This window comes from Oncorhynchus mykiss, chromosome 30 (genome assembly GCF_013265735.2).
Source record: "Oncorhynchus mykiss isolate Arlee chromosome 30, USDA_OmykA_1.1, whole genome shotgun sequence".
Classification (NCBI taxonomy): Eukaryota; Metazoa; Chordata; class Actinopteri; order Salmoniformes; family Salmonidae; genus Oncorhynchus; species Oncorhynchus mykiss.
Window position 1 is genome coordinate 12,710,677 of NC_050570.1, and position 19,223 is coordinate 12,729,899.

General features: G+C 45.1%; 1 protein-coding gene across 9 annotated transcripts in view; it reads left to right on the forward strand.

Moving 5' to 3' along the window:
- cadps2 (Ca++-dependent secretion activator 2) overlaps positions 1-19,223 on the forward strand; it is a 268,064-nt gene that overhangs the window by 88,343 nt on the left and 160,498 nt on the right. For all 9 annotated transcript variants that reach the window (XM_036969262.1, XM_036969263.1, XM_036969265.1 and 6 more), the window contains exons 4-8: positions 4,281-4,361; positions 4,889-5,122; positions 6,222-6,343; positions 10,451-10,562; positions 13,308-13,447. In XM_036969262.1, the coding sequence (XP_036825157.1) occupies positions 4,281-4,361; positions 4,889-5,122; positions 6,222-6,343; positions 10,451-10,562; positions 13,308-13,447 (689 nt within the window). The remainder of the gene's footprint in view (positions 1-4,280; positions 4,362-4,888; positions 5,123-6,221; positions 6,344-10,450; positions 10,563-13,307; positions 13,448-19,223) is intronic.

Genomic DNA, 19,223 nt, shown 5'->3' on the forward strand with positions numbered 1-19,223 from the left:
TGGGTATGACGCTACAAGCTTGGCACACCTGTATTTGGGGAGTTTATCCCATTCTTCTGCAGATCCTCTCAAGCTCTGTCAGGTTGGATGGGGAGCATTGCTGCACAGCTATTTTCAGGTCTTTACAGAGATGTTAGATAGGGTTCAATGCCAGGTTCTGGCTGTGCCACTCAAGGACATTCAGAGACTTGTCCCGAAATCACTCCTGCATTGTCTTGGCTGTGTGCTTACGGTTGTTGTCCTGTTGGAAGGTGAACCGTCGCCCCAGTCTGAGGGAACAGGTTTTCATCAAGTGTTCCTTACGCCTCTTGGAGGAGGGAACGCAACACCCTGCTACACTCAACTCCCCATGGAGTGAAAGAGGTATGTGACTGTTGGTGCGGGTAAGGATGACGGAGGCAGAAAATATTATCGTTAACAGGGAATTTATTTCCTTAACACGGTAAATGTGGGGAAAAGGGGCTGGACGGAACCAAAGTAAAAGTTAGAGTCCACCCTCCTACTTTACCTACCCACTACTTACCTATTCTTAACGCTAACCAAAATACAGAGGGTGGTCCGCCGAGGTCTTATCTAGTGTGCATAGACAGAGTACATACTACGGGTATATGTATGCCCGCAGGCCTTTTGCCGTACACTCCCAAGGAGCCTTCCCCTTCCCCCTGGGAACAAATGAAACAGAATAAGTCACCAAACTCAGAACAATTTGAATAAACTAAAAACACTAGGTACTATAGCAAACACATACCTCTGCAGGACCGGCTCTAAAACACTTTACAACAAATTTACCAGACCAACAACCAACACAGCACATGCAAAGAAGCTCTCTCTACTAACAAAGGAACACTGGCTTTTCAAGCTGCAGAAGGAGTCAGTAATTGCAGAAAGCTGTATCCCCTGATGAGAGGGCAGGGTCAGATCGACAATCTGCAATGGAGCCGACCAATGAGCTGCTTGGAATCCAGGAAGCCATTTCCTGAAACATATACACATACAACCCCAAAACAACACAGAAACTCGGAAAGGTAACACAAGGATATCTCTACTTTGCTCCGTTCATCGTTCCTTCGATGAACGGTCTCCCAGTCCCTGCCACTGAATAACATCCCCACTACATGTTGTTGCCAGCACCATGCTTTACTGAATATATGGTGCCAGATTTCCTCCAGATGTGATGCTTGGCATTCAGACCAGAGTTCAATCTTGGTTTCATCAGACCAGAGAATCTTGTTTCTCATGGTCTGAGAGTGCCTTTAGGTGTCTTTTGGCAAACTCCAAGTGCGCTGTCTTGTTCCTTTTACTGAGCAGTGGCTTCTAAGTCTTGCCACTACCATAAAGGCCTGATTGATGGAGTGCTGCAGAGATGTGTGTCCTTCTGGAAGGTTCTCCCATCTCAACAGAGGAACTCTGGAGCTCTGTCAGTGACCATCGGGTTCTTGGTAACCTCCCTGAACAAGATCCTTCTTCCATTCATTTAAGAATGTTGGAGGTCACTGTGTTCTTGGGGACCTTCAATGCTGCAGAAATGTTTTGTCACCCTTCCCCAGATCTGTGTCTCGACACAATCCGGTCTCAGAGTTCTACGGACCTTTTGGCTTGGCTTTTGCTCTGACATGCACTGTCAACTGTGGGACCTTAAATAGACAGGTGTGTGGCTTTCCAAATCATGTCCATCAATTTAATTTACCACAGATGGAATCCAATCAAGTTGTAGAAACATCTCAAAATGATCAATGGAAACAGCTCAATTTTGAGTCTCATATCAAAGGGTCTGAATACTTGTGTAAATATGGTATTTTAGTTTTTTATTTTATTTTTCAATTTTAGACTTTCCGAATCACTGTATATACAATAAAAAATATTACATGACATTACATTTCATAACACTTTTCACAGCACATTAAGTTTGAGCCCTCAGCCCACTACTACTTGTGAAGAGACCTCTGGTGGCTTGTCTTGTGGGGTATGCATGGGTGTCCAAGCTGTGTGCTAATAGTTTAAACAAATGGCTCGGCGCATTCAGCATGTCAATACCTCTTACAGAACAAGTAGTGATGAAGTCAGTCTCTCCTCTACTTTGATCCATGAGAGATTGACATGCACATTGTTAATTTTAGGTCTCTGTGTATAGTTAAGGGCCAGCCGTGCTGCCCTGTTCTGAGCCAATTATAATTTCCCTGTTCCTCTTTGTGGCACTTGACCACACGACTGGACAGTAGTCCAGGTGTGCATAACTCGGGCCTGTAGGACCTGCCTTGTTGATAGTGTTGATAAGAAGGCAGAGCAGGACTTTATTATGGACAGACTTCTCTCTGCCTTAACTAATGCTGCATCAACATGTTTTGACCATGACAATTTACAATCCAGGGTTAATCCAAGCAGTTTAGTCACCTCAACTTGCTCAATTTCCACATTATTCATTACAAGATTTAGTTGATGTTTAGGGTTTAGTGAATGATTTGTCCCAAATACAATGCTTTTATAATTTTTTTAATATTTAGTAAATAACTTATTTGTTGCCACCCATTCTGAAACTGACTAGTTATTTAAGTGTTGCAGTAATTTCACTCACTTTAGTAGTGGATGTGTATAGTGTTGTCTTCCACATGCATAGACGCACTGACTTTACTCAAAGCCAGTATCATGTAATTAGTAAGGATTGAAAAAAGTAAGGAGCCTAGACAGCTGCCCTGGGGAATTCCTGATTCTACCTGGATGGATTCTACCTATGATGGAGAGGCTTCCATTAAAGAACACCATCTGTGTTCTGTTCGACAGGTAACTCTTTATCCACAATATAGCAGGGGGTGTAAAGCCATAACACACAAGTTTTTCCAGCAGCAGACTGATCGATAATGACAAAAGCCACACTGAAGACTAACAAAACAGCTCCCAAAATCTTTTCATCATCAATTTCTCTCAACCAATCATCATTTATGTAAGTGCTGTGCTTGTTGAATGTCCGTCCCTAAAAGCATGCTGAAAGTCTGTCAATTTGTTTACTGTAAAATAGCATTGTATCTGGTCAAACAATTTTTTTTCTACAAATGTACTAAGGGTTGGTAACAGGCTGATTTGGTTGGCTCTTTTAGCCAGTAAAGGGGTCTTTAATATGGTTGGGTGGCGGAATAACTTTTTCTTCCCTCCAGGCCTGAGGGCACACTTTATTGTAGGCATCTGTCTGCTATTATCCTCAGTAATTTTCCATCCTTGTTGTCAGACCCAGGTATCTTGTCATTGTTGATAGACAACAGTATTTTTTCACCTCGTCCACACTCCATTTTCTAAATGAAAAGACAATTTTTGTATTTTAGAATTTATTCAGTTGTACTTGGATGTGTAGTGTTGGCATTTGCTGCTGGCATATCATGCCTAAGTTTGCTTAACTTGCTGATGGGGGGGGTCATTAGTAGTTGGCAATATCAGTGGGTTTTGTGATGAATAAGCCATCTGGTTCAATGAATGATGGAGCGGAGTTTGCCTTTTTGCCCAACATTTTATTTAAGGTGCTCCAAAGCTTTTTACTATCATTCTTTAGATAATTTCTCTTTGTTTTATAGTATAGTTTCTTCTTGTTTTATTCAGTTTAGTCACACAATTTTCTCAATTTGCAGTACGTTTGCCAATCGGTTGTGCAGCCAGACTTATTTGCCATTCCTTTTGCCTCAACCCTCTCAACCATAACATTTTTCAATTGCTCTTCAACCCACAGGGATTTATGTTTTTACAGTCCTTTTCTTAATGGCTGCATGCTTATTAGTCACTGGAATAAGCAATATGGCTATAAGGAATATGGCTGCTATATTGTGATCACTAGATACAATGGATCTGGATACAGCTTTAAAGCAGATTTCTGCAGTATTAGTAAAGATGTGATCAATACATGTTGGTGATTTAATTCCTGTGCTGTTTGTAGCTACCCTGGTAGGTTGATAACCTGAACCAGGTTGCAGGCACTGGTTACAGTTTGAAGCCTTTTCTTGAGTGGGCAGCTTAATGAAATCCAGTCAATATTAAGATCATGCTGAAAATATATCTCTGTTGATATCACATGCATTATCAAGCATTTCACTTGAAGTATATATATATATATGTCTGCTCAGTGCTATACATTTCTTTTAAATGTTTGATTGTTTGGTCAAAACTCCATGTCTCTTAATTTATTAACATTATTGTTACAATACCATTATTGATCATCCTGTTGATTTGACACACTCATTCCTGGTCCTCAGCTCTTGATTGGTTGCTTTACACTTTCTTTCCTGGTCTGTGGTTTTTAGCTGGACAATGTGGATGAGCAGGCAGCCCAGATCCGCCGGGAGCTGGATGGACGACAACAGCTGGCAGAGAGGGTAGCCAAGGTAAGTCCTACTCCTACAGCCCTCTAAATAAGAAGTCTAAGTAAGCCAAGAACAGTGATCATCAGCTCTGGTCATGGAGAGTAACAGGGTGTCCGGACATTTCTTTCCAGCCAAGTACTTTCACATCTGAGTCAACTAACCAACTACACAATGATTAATTGAATCAGGTTTGTTAAAGGAAAGCTCCACCCAACAATTTTATTTTGGTATTTATTTAATTAGTCCATTAATGATATAGTCCAGAAATGTTTTGCGTATGTGTTTTTAAAGTTATATATCTTGAAAACGTGATTGTGGACATGCAACATGTTTTGGGACTATATCAACAATAGACTAATGAAACAAATACCAAAATAGTTTTTGGTTGGAGTTTTCCCTTTTTAAAGCTGGTTAGACACCATGAAGCTGGACTGGTGGTTGTTGACCACTGTTTCAGAATACTTAAAATAACATTTGTGATTACTGTAGTTATAATCTGCCACAACAGTGGATACTGAACTCTTCATCTAACACTGACTCCCTCTTAGGAGAGAAAGTACCCAAAGTTTGTGTCCAAAGACATGGAGGCCATGTACATCGAGGAGCTGCGCTCGTCTGTCAACCTGCTCATGGCCAACCTGGAGAGTCTACCTGTGGCCAAGGGAGGTCCCGACTTCAAACAGAAGCTCAAACGCTCCACCATGAACAACTCCTTCCTGGACATGGGCGAGGAGACCGAATTCCTCTCCAAGTCTGATGTAGTCCTCTCCTTCACACTGGAGGTGTGTTTTTGCAAGATCATCTTGTACTCTTGCCCAGAAAGTTATTTAGTGGTACGCTCAGGTTACTCACAGTTAATTGATTTGTTGATTTCTGGTGGACTTTTAAAGGAAAGATCTATAGTCTGTTGTTTTTCTATTCTGGGGTCAGCTTGAGGGTTATTGTGTCTAAGGGGCCAGTAAAAACAAACTAAACATATCTGCTCTTTGATTTTGCTTGGCGCGTGCCTACATGCCTGTCTCCATGCGCGCTGTGTAACATAAGTTTCTCTATAGGGTGTCCCCTCTGTATGTGGATTCGGTGATAGTGCCTCTGTCTGCAGATGTGTGGAGCTGACCATGTCCTCTCTGTTGCTGTTTGCAGATGTGTGGAGCTGACCATGTCCTCTCTGTTGCTGTCTGCAGATGTGTGGAGCTGACCATGTCCTCTCTGTTGCTGTCTGCAGATGTGTGGAGCTGACCATGTCCTCTCTGTTGCTGTCTGCAGATGTGTGGAGCTGACCATGTCCTCTCTGTTGCTGTTTGCAGATGTGTGGAGCTGACCATGTCCTCTCTGTTGCTGTTTGCAGATGTGTGGAGCTGACCATGTCCTCTCTGTTGCTGTTTGCAGATGTGTGGAGCTGACCATGTCCTCTCTGTTGCTGTCTGCAGATGTGTGGAGCTGACCATGTCCTCTCTGTTGCTGTTTGCAGATGTGTGGAGCTGACCATGTCCTCTCTGTTGCTGTCTGCAGATGTGTGGAGCTGACCATGTCCTCTCTGTTGCTGTCTGCAGATGTGTGGAGCTGACCATGTCCTCTCTGTTGCTGTCTGCAGATGTGTGGAGCTGACCATGTCCTCTCTGTTGCTGTCTGCAGATGTGTGGAGCTGACCATGTCCTCTCTGTTGCTGTCTGCAGATGTGTGGAGCTGACCATGTCCTCTCTGTTGCTGTTTGCAGATGTGTGGAGCTGACCATGTCCTCTCTGTTGCTGTCTGCAGATGTGTGGAGCTGACCATGTCCTCTCTGTTGCTGTTTGCAGATGTGTGGAGCTGACCATGTCCTCTCTGTTGCTGTTTGCATATGTGTGGAGCTGACCATGTCCACTCTGTTGCTGTTTGCAGATAGTGATAGTGGAAGTGCAGGGCCTGAAGTCGGTGGCTCCTAACAGGATTGTGTACTGCACCATGGAGGTGGAGGGGGGGGAGAAACTGCAGACAGACCAGGCGGAAGCTTCCAGACCACAGTAAGTCAACATTAACACGTTTTGCAAGTTCTCTTACCGCAGTGGTCACATAATATATTGACTGCGTGTGTTCACTGTCATTCACTCCAGATAAGAGCGTCTGCTTAATAATGACTGTTCAGTCATGTTTTGAAATGTCAAGTGAACAGTAATCGGTGTCTTGGAAAAACCTTGTCACAGAGAAGTCACCTTTTCGGGAATTGAGTAATATGGTTTATTTTCAGATCTATTGCCATCTATTGATGGAAGTTCACAAGGCATATAGAATGGCTTATTTTAGTCCTAGAGTTTTTAATCCTTCCCAGAACATGGCTGGGGAGGACAAATTTGTATGTATTTTTATATTTTAAAATAGTTTTTCAAAGATGTGTATAGGTAATATGTAACAATGTCCGATGGGTTTAAGTTGGAACTGTCTCGAGACATAAGGTGTATTTGAACATTTGAGACGCAGCTATTTTGCACTTTAAAAGGAAGCTGAATTTTTACAGCAGAGAGAGCATTGCCTATTTAGGTCTAAGTGGATTATCCCTAGTCTTGGCATGTCAGCTTCTAAAGATGAAGTAAACGTGAGCACGGCAGCCATACCTGATGCTAATGCACTCAGACCTTAGCTTTGAATGCTTATGATGCCCTGCGTCTCTGAGCTTAGAGCGTGGTGTTTTACTCTTCTTTGTAATAGACTACTGGTTTTAACATCTAAGGCTACAATGCTTCCCCAGAGCATTGTTTAATGTCCTGAATGCGCCTATTAAAGCTGTGAGTTATGTGATGCAAGAGGGTTGGGTGGTAGTGAGCACTGTTGATAGCTCTGTAGTCTTCTCCCATGTGGATAACCAGGATACAGCACCAATGACAGTGCTGGGTCCACAGAACAAAGCCTTGCCGCCGCCTCTTACCCTCCCCCTCGAGTGGTGATTTTTCCTCTGCTGTCCACTCCACTTGTTTTTCAGCATAGCGGCCGGGTGGCACCATTGGGAGGTGAATAGACAGCACGGCGGAGTTTGTGTTCGGTGGTGTAACCCCGGACCAACATGCCATGCAGGTTCAGTGTTGGGTCAAGGAGTTCACCTGTCTGAGCTCACATCATTTCCACTTCCTTTGTTAGCTTGGTTAAAAACACAGATGGCTTCTTGGTCATCTCGCAAGAGTTCTGGGCAGGGGCGCAACTTTGGTTTTAGAAGTGGGGATATTTATTTTCTGAACACTCCAAACAGCCTACCCGACCGCTCAGAGACGTCCGCATGGTCTTAAAGCACACCATTGCCTTGTTTTGAATCACATTCTAATGATAAAACTGGGGGCACAATAATGCAATTTCAGAATGCATTTCAGAATCCCCTGTCCCCAGTGAAAGTTGCGTGCCTGGTTCTGGGACTACCCAATCTAGACATGTGGCTTGTAGTAGCATACATAGCTGGTCATAATGACGTGTTGGAGTGTATTCCTTAACACAATTGCTCAAAGTGTTCCCCCATCTGATTGAAATGGAAATGTAGATGAATCCCAGGCTCTGGCCATATTAAAGTCTAGTATTAGGTGAAGTCCTGCTGCTGTGCCCTTTAAACATGTCTGTGGGAACACTAGTTTAATTGTTTTTATCGTTCCACCTCATTTAGCTGAACATTTATCATCTTGTCCTTAAATTGAAAATATTTGAGGCTCTTGAGACCTCTGGTCACCAAATGTTCATATCATCCCATCCACATAGCCAAGGGATACAGTTAACAGCCTCTGTTGTGTGACTCGGCACCACATTATCCCTCTGATCACATCACGACTCTGCTACTGTCTCACAGCCTCCAGCAGAAGTTAAATGTCTGCTTTTTGATGATGAGGTTGCAGTGAGTCATTGCTTGTTGCCGTGCGCCTGGACGTTGATTTCGGCATGGTTATTAGACTGGCGGCGGCAGCAGTCTGGTAATGCATTAATAAGACTGCCCTTTCAGACTCTCAGAGCTCAGACCGTGACTTCTCTCCAGTACCTGTCACTACAATATACCATCATCTTCATTAGCCCAGAGACCAGAACAACATGGCCTTCAAGCCATCTGGAGGAATACTTGCTGTTCAATTTAATTGTCATTTCAATTCATGACAAACCCTTTGATTCTTGAACAACAAGTTTGTACATGGCCTTGGTACAACTGTCTTATCCCTTATCATAACCAAAATACAGTCAAAGTATGTAGGAATATGTTCTTTTCATGATCTCATAGACAGCCAGTCCATGTGTTCATAGCGCTGTCTATTGCACAATCATTGCATAATCTTAAGGACCTTTTTAGATCCTTTTCCTTACCGTTCGAGGCTCCATTCAATGTGAAGTCATTCTACTCCTCTGCGTAGGCTGACAGCGAGACAACTGATTTTTCATAGTTGGATTTGAGGGCAGTTACTTGACTGAAAATGAATCAGTGAATTTCTAAGTATTTTTTACGTAGACAGACGGTGCTTGTCCTTCAGCAGAGATGGGAAAATACCTTCCCACACACTCGCTAGTCTTGCACTCTTTTCAAGGAATAAATGGAGTCAATGTTTTGCTCCAGCTGGGTCTGTCATGGCTGCTATTCTATTCCTCGTCAGATCTGATAATGCATCTGAGACAGAAAACGCCTTAAGTAAATATAGCTAACATAGTTAACCTCCCTCGCATGGCAAACTTAACTGTTGACTTGTGGGCTTTCCTAAGAGTGGTGAACAAGGACAGAGGGGTGTCGGGTAAAGTCTAAGGGTTATCTCCAGAGTCCATTTTCTTTGTGTACCATGATAGAAATGACACGAGACAAACAATAGCCACTTCTTGTTTGAATTGCCCTTTACCCTCCTCTGTAAATTAGCAGTTTGTATTTCTTTTGTCTCTCGCAACTTGAGGGACAGACCGTTTTGAACGCATTCCACACGTTTCCTTGGCAACTGGGAAAAAATAATTTGTTAGCTACATTGGATTCCTGCTGTCATTGAGAAGCAAGAGGTCATTCAGCATTCTGAGGCCATGCAGGCATGTAACTGAACACAAACACATACTCACACTCACACTCTCACGCATGCACACACACACATGCCCACACACACACACACACACACACACTAACAGACACTCGTGACCCGTCATGCAGGTGCTATCCCACTAGGCACAGACGTCAGGTCAATGCTAGTTTTGACATGTATTGTAAAACCAAAAACATTTTAACCATGTCATTGGATTCAGGGTAAAATACAGACATTCCTGAAATCCCTTTACATTGATGATGTTTTGCAAATCCAATCACTTTTCCACTTTGATTTTTCATCACATAGATTTTTTTGTTGTTGTTATTAAGTGCAATAAACGTTGATTCATTCAGTTTGAGCGCAGTGGGATATCTGAATGACCCATCATGCTCATCCTCAACCTTGAACCAACATCAGAAGCTTCCAGAGTACAGACCTACAATGACTGGATTGGGTACTCACTCATCACTGCTGTATAACCATGAAGAAAGGAAACGGCAGAGCTTTTGTAGCTCTAAAAGAACAGCACACATCTTTAGATAAAGGCCCACAAAATGCCATGTGATACAGTCAGTAGTGTGGAGGAAGAGGTGAAGCACTGCAAACACACACTGATTTTCATAGAAAACCTTGTCACTGCCATTCTCTCATCTAGAAGCTGAGCGAGTGTTGGCTGCACACATCTGAAAATGCCTTATTTACCCTGCAAAATCAATTCCAGAGTTACTTTTCATCAACTTCCAGGCACAATGGGAGGCACCACTATCACCGGACATTCACTGGTTGGCCACTCTGGTAGAAAAAGGAAGCGTTGTGTGACAGAAGAACAGAAAGGGTGATAGAAATGTTTCTATGGTAATACAATTCTAGAGTCTTTGGTCTGTGAGCACCCACAATGGGTTATTGGCAGCAAGATAATGGGTACAAGGATGGGTAATCGCCATTTTGAAATGGACTTGCCTGATATTTTGACTCTTTTTTTCCCCCCCCTTAACTCTTATGATTACTGAATACACACAAATACCTGTATGGCGCTTAATATCAGCTCTTAGTTACACAACAATTGTAGTCCTATGCATGTTTAATCCTGAGGGGTGGAATCTTGTCTTTCAGGTGGGGCACTCAGGGGGACTTCATGACGACGCACCCGTTACCAATGGTCAAAGTCAAGCTGTTCACAGAGAGCACAGGGGTACTGGCTCTGGAAGACAAGGAGTTGGGACGGGTAAGACACCTGCACACCTGTTATGATTTATATCATTCACTATCACTATCAACCATTATTCATATCATTTACATCAGTATATTTCACTATTGATATCATTCAATATCTTTCACTATTGATATCTATCTCTATCAACCATTATTCAAAGGGGGTATGCCACACACACATTCTGCCAACTCCTTGCTTTTTGTTTCTGCTCTTTCATTCTCCATTTTCATCTCTTTTGTCAAACGTAATTGCTTTAAAAGTCTGACCCTCTCCATTCCTGTTTTCATCTTTCTCCCTCTTTCCTCACCTTCTCTACTCTGTCTGTGGCACCCTATCCCCCTCCCCATCACTATCCACATCACTATCCCCCTCCCCATCACTATCCACAATCCTGTCCCCGTCCCCACTCCACCCCCCTCCCTATCCCCATCACTATCCCCATCCATAATCCCATCCCCCTCCCCATCCCCATCCCTATCCACATACCCACCCACAATCCTATCCCCCTCCCTATCCCCATCCCCCTCCCTATCCACAATCCTATCCCCGTCCCCCTCCCCAACACTATCCCCCTCCCCATCACTATCCCATCACTATCCCCATCACTATCCCCCTCCCCATCACTATCCCCCTCCCCATCACTATCCCCCTCCCCATCACTATCCCCCTCCCCATCACTATCCCCCTCCCCATCACTATCCACATCACTATCCCCCTCCCCATCACTATCCACATCACTATCCACGTCACTATCCCCCTCCCCATCACTATCCACATCACTATCCACATCACTATCCCCCTCCCATCACTATCCACATCACTATCCCCCTCCCCATCACTATCCCCCTCCCCATCACTATCCACATCACTATCCACATCACTATCCCCCTCCCCATCACTATCCACATCACTATCCACATCACTATCCCCCTCCCCATCACTATCCACATCACTATCCCCCTCCCCGTCTCTAACCCCCTCCCCGTCTCTAACCCCCTCCCCGTCTCTAACCCCCTCCCTATCCCTATGACCCTCCCCATCCCCATCTCTATCCCCATCTCTAACCCCCTCCCCATCTCTAACCCCCTCCCCATCTCTAACCCCCTCCCCATCTCTAACCCCCTCCCTATCCCTATGACCCTCCCTATCCCTATCCCCATCTCTAAACCCCTCCCTCTCTAACCCCCCCTCCCTATCCCTTTGACCCCCCCTATCCCACATCCCTATTCCCATCCCCATCCCTATCCCAATCTCTATCCCCCTCCCTATCCCTATGGCCCTCCCTGTCCCCATCTCTAATCCCATTCCATTCTCTAACACCTCCCTATCCCTATGACCCTCCCTTCCCTATCTGTATCCCCCTCCCTATCTCTATCCCTATCCCTCCCCATCTCTATCCCCATCCCCATCTCTATCCCCATCCCTATCTTTATCCCTATCCCTCCCCCTCCCTATCACCATCCCCATCTCTACCCTATCTCAACCCCCTCCCCATCTCTAACCCCCTCCCTATCCCTATGACCCTCCCTGTCCCATATCTCTATCCCCCTCCCCATCTCTATCCCCCTCCCTATCCCCATCCCTATCCCCCATCCCTATGCCCTCCCAATCTCTATCCCCCTCCCTTTCCCCTATCCCCCTCCCCATCCCTATGTCCCTCCCTATCCCCATCTCTACCCCCTCCCTATCTCTACCCCATCCCTATCTCTACCCCATCCCTATCTCTACCCCATCCCTATCTCTACCCCCTCCCTATCTCTATCCCCCTCCCTATCCCCTCCCAATCTCTATCCCCCTCCCTTTTCGCAATACCCATCTCTATCCATATCCTCCTCCCCTCTCCCCATACCATCTCTATCCATATCCCCATCCCTGTCCCCATCCCTCTACCCATCTCTATCCCCCTCCCTATCCTCCCCTCTCCCCATACCATCTCTATCCATATCCCCATCCCTGTTCCCATCCCTCTACCCATCTCTATCCCCCTCCCCATCTGTATCCCTATGACCATCTCTAACTCCCTCCCCATCTCTATCCCTATCCCTATGACCCTCTATATCCCCCTCCCCATCTCTATCCCTATCCCTATGACCCTCTATATCCCCCTCCCCATCTCTATCCCCCTCCCCATCTCTATCTCCCTCCCTAACCCCCATCCCTCTCCCCATCCCTTGCCCCTCCCTATCCCTCTCCCACATCCCTATCCCCCTCCCTCTTGCTCTCTCTTTCCTCACCCTCTCTCTAACACACTCACACTGATATCCAGCAACTCAAAACACAAATGTTTCTATATAAAGATGAGGATAACATTGCTAAAGCTTTGGATTTTATCTGAATCCCTTTCTTGCATACGGAGCAACTGCAGAGGGGGTTGCGATGAGAAAGAAGTGTCTCTCTGTCTATGGCACCTCCTCCCCATCTCTACTCTCTTCCCCCAGCCAGACAGCCATGGTTTTCTGATGTCCTTCACCTGTCTGTTCCCATCATTGTCACAGAATATGGATGTGTCAGTCAATGACTAACTGATGAGACGCTGTTTGTGTATCGTGTGTGTGTGTGTGTGTGTGTGTGCGTGTGCAGCTGTTCATCATTACTTCACTTTACTGCAAATTCTCTTTTTTTCTTCTCTCCTGTGCCCTCTCCCTTTTGTCACCCCATTCTTCCCTCTCTCCCTTCCTTCCATTTCCTCCCCCCATTCCCCCAATCTATTCCCTCTCTCTCTACCCTCTCTCTCTCTTCCCTCCCTCCCATTCCCAGGTGATCCTGAACCCCACCACCAACGGACCCAAGCAGGCCGAGCTGCACAAGATGGTGGTGTCAAAGAACAGTCAGGACTCAGAGCTGAAGATCAAACTAGCCGTCCGCATGGACAAACCCCCCAACATGAAGCACAGCGGGTAAGAACTCTACTACCCAGTCATACTGAGGGTATGAACCACACTACCCAGTCATACTGAGGGTATGAACCACACTACCCAGTCATACTGAGGGTATGGACCATAGAGTTGTCCCTAACTCCCGGCCCAGCCTGCAAATCAGCTCCAAGTGATTTTAATTTTGGAAATCTGTTCCAAATTATTCCCACACATAATAGATACAGTATGTGTCATCTTATACACATGTAAATGTTATGTAAACTTAGGGCACTAAAGCGGCCTTTCTACTGACTCTGAAAAACACCAAAGAAAGATGCCCAGGGTCCCTGCTCATCTGTGTGAACGTGCCTAAGGTATGTTGAACGTGCCCTAATGTCCATAGTGTGAGACGCCTAAGACAGCACTACAGGGAGACAGGACGGACACTGCTCGTCCACCTGCACAGGATTGGTACATCCAAACAACTTGCGGGACAAGTACAGGATGGAAACAGCTGCCCGAGTTACACCAGGAACACACAAACCCTCCATCAGTGCTCAGACTGTCCACAATAGGCTGAGAGAGGCTGGACTGAGGGCTTGTAGGCCTGTTGTAAGGCAGGTCCTCAACAGACCTCACCGGCAACAACGTCGCCTATGGGCACAAACCCACCGTCGCTGGACCAGACAAGACTGGCAAAAAGTGCTCTTCACTGACGAGTCGCGGTTTTGTCTCACCAGGGGTGATAGTCTGATTTTTGTTTATCGTGGAAGGAATGAGTGTTACACCGAGGCCTGTACTCTGGAGCGGGATAGATTTGGAGGTGGAGGGCCCGTCATGGTCTGGGGCGCTGTGTTACTAGCATCATCGGACTGAGCTTGTTGCAGGTGTTCTGTGCATGATTTCCTGCAAGACAGGTATGTCAGTGTTCTGCCATGGCCAGCGAAGATCCCGGATCTCAATCCCATTGAGCATGTCTGCGACCTGTTGGATCAGAGGGTGAGGGCTAGGGCCATTCCCCCCAGAAATGTCTTGCAGGTGCATTGGTGGAAGAGTGGGGTAACCTCTCACAGTAAGAACTGGCAAATCTGGTGCAGTCCATGAGGAGGAGATGCACTGCAGCACTTAATACAGCTGGTGGCCACACCAGATACTGACGGTTACTTTTGATTTTGACCCCCTTTGTTCAGAGACATATGCTGAGGATAATTTCTGTCGGTAATAAAGCCCTTTTGTTGGGAAAAACGTATTCTGATTGTCAGGGCCTGGCTGCCAAGTGGCTGCACCCCTGCCCAGTCATGTGAATCTTTGAAATTGTTACATTTACCTGGCCTAGAGTTTACTAGGACATGTTTTGTATGGGATATGTGTGTTTTTCTCCCATTGCATCATAAGATCTGATGAAAAACAGCAAAGTGACTCATGCACGTGTCAAACTCATTCCTCGGGGGGCCGAGTGTCTGGGTTTTCACTCCTCCCTTGTTCTTGATTTATGAATTAAGGTCACTGATTAGTAAGAAAAACCACTAAACAGCAGACACTTGGCCCTCCAGGAAGGGTTAGACTGTAATAAAAACTGTTTTAAGAACGAGGCAAAGAAATGATAGCAGTGCCCCCTAGTGGTGACTGACAGATTGAGAGAAGGAAACTGACGGAGAGAGAGAAAGATGATGAGCTAAGCTTAGAAAAGCAGAGGCATGGACAACTACTGTCTGTCAGTAAGCAGACATAACAGTTGGTATATGAGGTGTGTGTGTGTGTGTGTGTGTGTGTGTGTGTGTGTGTGTGTGTGTTAAAGTAATTCTGCCTTGTCTATTGGACAGGAATCCATTATTTGAGGTACATGTTGATGTAATTGGATTTATTTCATGTTGGGCCTCCTTTGCTCCAGCAGATGGCAGCCCAGACCCATTTTTAAACCCAATGACATTCATTCATGCCATCAGTCAAATCAGTGGAGTACCAAGACAGGTCTTAGTGAGGTCACTTCATAACTAGGACTTAGTGAAGAGACACCGGGTGCTGAGACACCGGGTGCTGAGTGAAGCGTGTGTTTGCATGTGCACACGTGCCTGTGTGTGCAGGTATGCGTGCACGTGTGTGTCTGTGTCAGTCTGTCTGCAGGATGGTAGGCTACCCCTAATTGGCTAGTGTCTCTTCAGAAGTTTAATACCATCTCAGGTGACCCTTCGAGTACCAAGGAGGACACTACCGTGTACTGTGTGTGTATATGTATATACTGAACAAAAATATAAACACAACATGCAACAATTTCAATGATTTTACTGAGTTACAATTCATATAAGGAGATCATTCAATTTAAATAATTAAATTAGGCCCTAATCTATGGATTTCACATTAGTGGGCAGGAGCGCAGCTATGGGTGGGCCTGGGAGGATGTAGGCCCACCCCTTTGGAGACTGGCCCACCCACTGGGGAGCAAGGCCCAGCTTCTTGATATGCCACACCTGTCAGGTGGACAGATTATCTTGGCAAAGGAGAAATGCTCACTAACAGGGATGTAAACAAATTTATGCACAAAATGTTAGTAAAATAAGCTTTTTGTGCGTATTTAAGATTTCTGGGATATTTTATTTCAGCTCATGAACCATGGGACCAACACTTTACTTGTTGCATTTATATTCTTGTTCATGTATGTATGTATGTATGTATGTACAGTGGGGCAAAAAAGTATTTAGTCAGCCACCAATTGTGCAAGTTCTCCCACTTAAAAAGATGAGAGGCCTGTAATTTTCATCATGGGTACACTTCAACTATGAAGTCAACTAAATCCAGAAAATCACATTGTAGGATTTTTAATGAATTTATTTGCAAATTATGGTGGAAAATAAGTATTTGGTCACCTACAAGCAAGTAAGATTTCTGGCTCTCACAGACCTGTAACTTCTTTTTCTTTGTCCTCCACTCGTTACCTGTATTAATGGCACCTGTTTGAACTTGTTATCAGTATAAAAGACACCTGTCCACAACCTCAAACAGTCACACTCCAAACTCCACTATGACCAAGACCAAAGAGCTGTCAAAGGACACCAGAAACAAAATTGTAGACCTGCACCAGGCTGGGAAGACTGAATCTGCAATAGGTAAGCAGCTTGGTTTGAAGAAATCAACTGTGGGAGAAATTATTAGGAAATGGAAGACATACAAGACCACTGATAATCTCCCTCGATCTGGGGCTTCACGCAAGATCTCACCCCGTGAGGTCAAAATTATCACAAGAATGGTGAGCAAAAATCCCAGAACCACACAGGGGCACCTGGTGAATGACCTGCAGAGAGCTGGGACCAAAGTAACAAAGCCTACCATCAGTAACACACTACGCCGCTAGGGACTCAAATCTTGCAGTGCCAGACGTGTCCCCCTGCTTAAGCCAGTACATGTCCAGGCCCGTTTGAAATTTGCTAGAGAGCATTTGGATGATCCAGAAGAAGTTTGGGAGAATGTCATATGGTCAGATGAAACCAAAATATAATTTTTTGGTAAAAACTCAACTCGTCGTGTTTGGAGGACAAAGAATGCTGAGTTGCATCCAAAGAACACCATACCTACTGTGAAGCATGGGGGTGGAAACCTCATGCTTTGGGGCTGTTTTTCTGCAAAGGGACCAGGACGACTGATCCGTGTAAAGGAAAGAATGAATGGGGCTATGTATCGTGAGATTTTGAGTGAAAACCTCCTTCCATCAGCAAGGGCATTGAAGATGAAACGTGTCTGGGTCTTTCAGCATGACAATGATCCCAAACACACCGCCCGGGCAACGAAGGAGTGGCTTCGTAAGAAGCATTTCAAGGTCCTGGAGTGGCCTAGCCAGTCTCCAAATCTTAACCCCATAGAAAATCTTTGGAGGGAGTTGAAAGTCTGTGTTGCCCAGCAACAGCCCCAAAACATCACTGCTCTAGAGGAGATCTGCATGGAGGAATGGGCCAAAATACCAGCAACAGTGTGTGAAAACCTTGTGAAGACTTACAGAAAACTTTTGACCTCTGTCATTGCCAACAAAGGGTATATAACAAAGTATTGAGAAACTTTTGTTATTGACCAAATACTTATTTTCCACCATAATTTGCAAATAAATTCATTAAAAATCCTACGATGTGAATTTCTGGATTTTTTTTTTCTTATTTTGTCTGTCATAGTTGAAGTGTACCTACGATGAAAATTACAGGCCTCATCTTTTTAAGTGGGAGAACTTGCACAATTGGTGGCTGACTAAATACTTTTTTTGCCCCACTGTATGTATGTATGTATGTATGTATGTATGTATGTAATGTTATGTTATGTATGTATCACACACACACACACACACACAAGCTGACATCGTTTCACAGCAACACAATTATAATCAAAGTCATGGACAAGCATTTGGCGAAACACTGTCAATTTCAAATTCAGACATGGTCTTATACACATGAATTAAAAACACGTTCACAAGCATGCATATTCCACATCAACATGTAACCCCCCCCCCCCCCCCCCCACACACACACACAGGGGCGGACTGAGAACAAAAATTGGCCCTGGCATGTCTAACACACCGGCCCATTATGAAATAATTACCTTTTGCTCAGAAAACCCAAGTTAGACAGGCCCACTAGGCAAAAAATGAACCAGCCCATCTGGCATTTTCATGAAATGCACATACACACATCAACACACTAGGCACACTTGAGGACTGTCCATTTTAGGAATGAAGAAAGAAAGTGAGCAAAGCAGGAAAAGGGAGAGAGAGACCAGGAAGAAAAGTAGATAGACAGACTGACTGACAGAGAGAGATGGAGAGGTTGGATTTTCAGGTTGAACGCTTCTCCATTAAAAGCAGCCATCTGTTGATGGGAGCTGAAAAGGCAAAGAGAAGAGGGAGCTCTCAGCTCTCCCAAAGACTGCAATCTGCCAACCCCTCCCCCCAGAAAGAGGGGAGGAGGAGGGAAAGAGATGAGCAAGAGAGAGAAAAGGCACAGGGTAGATTCCTTTTCAGCTCTCCCAAAGACTGTAATCTGCCACCACCACCAACCCCTGGGAGGAGGGAGGGAGGGAGGCAGTTAAAGAGAGTGGGAGATAAGCAAGAGCGAGGAGAGGTTCTGTCTCAGCTCTCACGAAGACTGAAAGACTGCAATCTGCCACCAGGGGATAGATGAGGTGTATTGTCTATTTACAGATGATCTGGTGCTTCTGTCCCCAACCAAGAAGGACTACAGCAGCACCTTGATCTTAATGCATGCAGAGCAGAATTAGTAATATACCCGCTAATTATCAAAATACACGTAAAGCTGTTAAATTCTACAACTGCCTAAAAGGAAATGATGCCCACATATTCCATCACAAAGCCCTCACCTGCAGAGAGATAAACCTAGAGAAGAGTCCCCTCAGCCAGCTGGTTCAATGGCTCTGTTCACAAACACAAATAGACTCCACAGAGCCCCAGGACAGCAACACAATTAGACCCAACCAAATCATGAGAAAACAAAACTTATTTTCAATGTGTCAAGTAATTTATTTAACACAGCAAACTGGAATGCTATTTGGCCCTAAACAGAGAGTACACCGTGGCAGAATACCTGACCACTGTGACTGACCCAAAATTAAGGAAAGCTTTTAGTATGTACAGACTCAGTGAGCATAGCCTTGCTATTGAGAAAGGCCGCCTTAGGCAAACCTGGCTCTCAGGAGAAGACAGGCTATGTGCACACTGTCCACAAAATTAGGTGGAAACTGAGCTGCACTTCCTAACCTTCCTCCCCCTACACGTCTCCCTCCCATCTCTCTCTCCCTCCCTCCCCATCTCTCTCTCCCTGTCCCA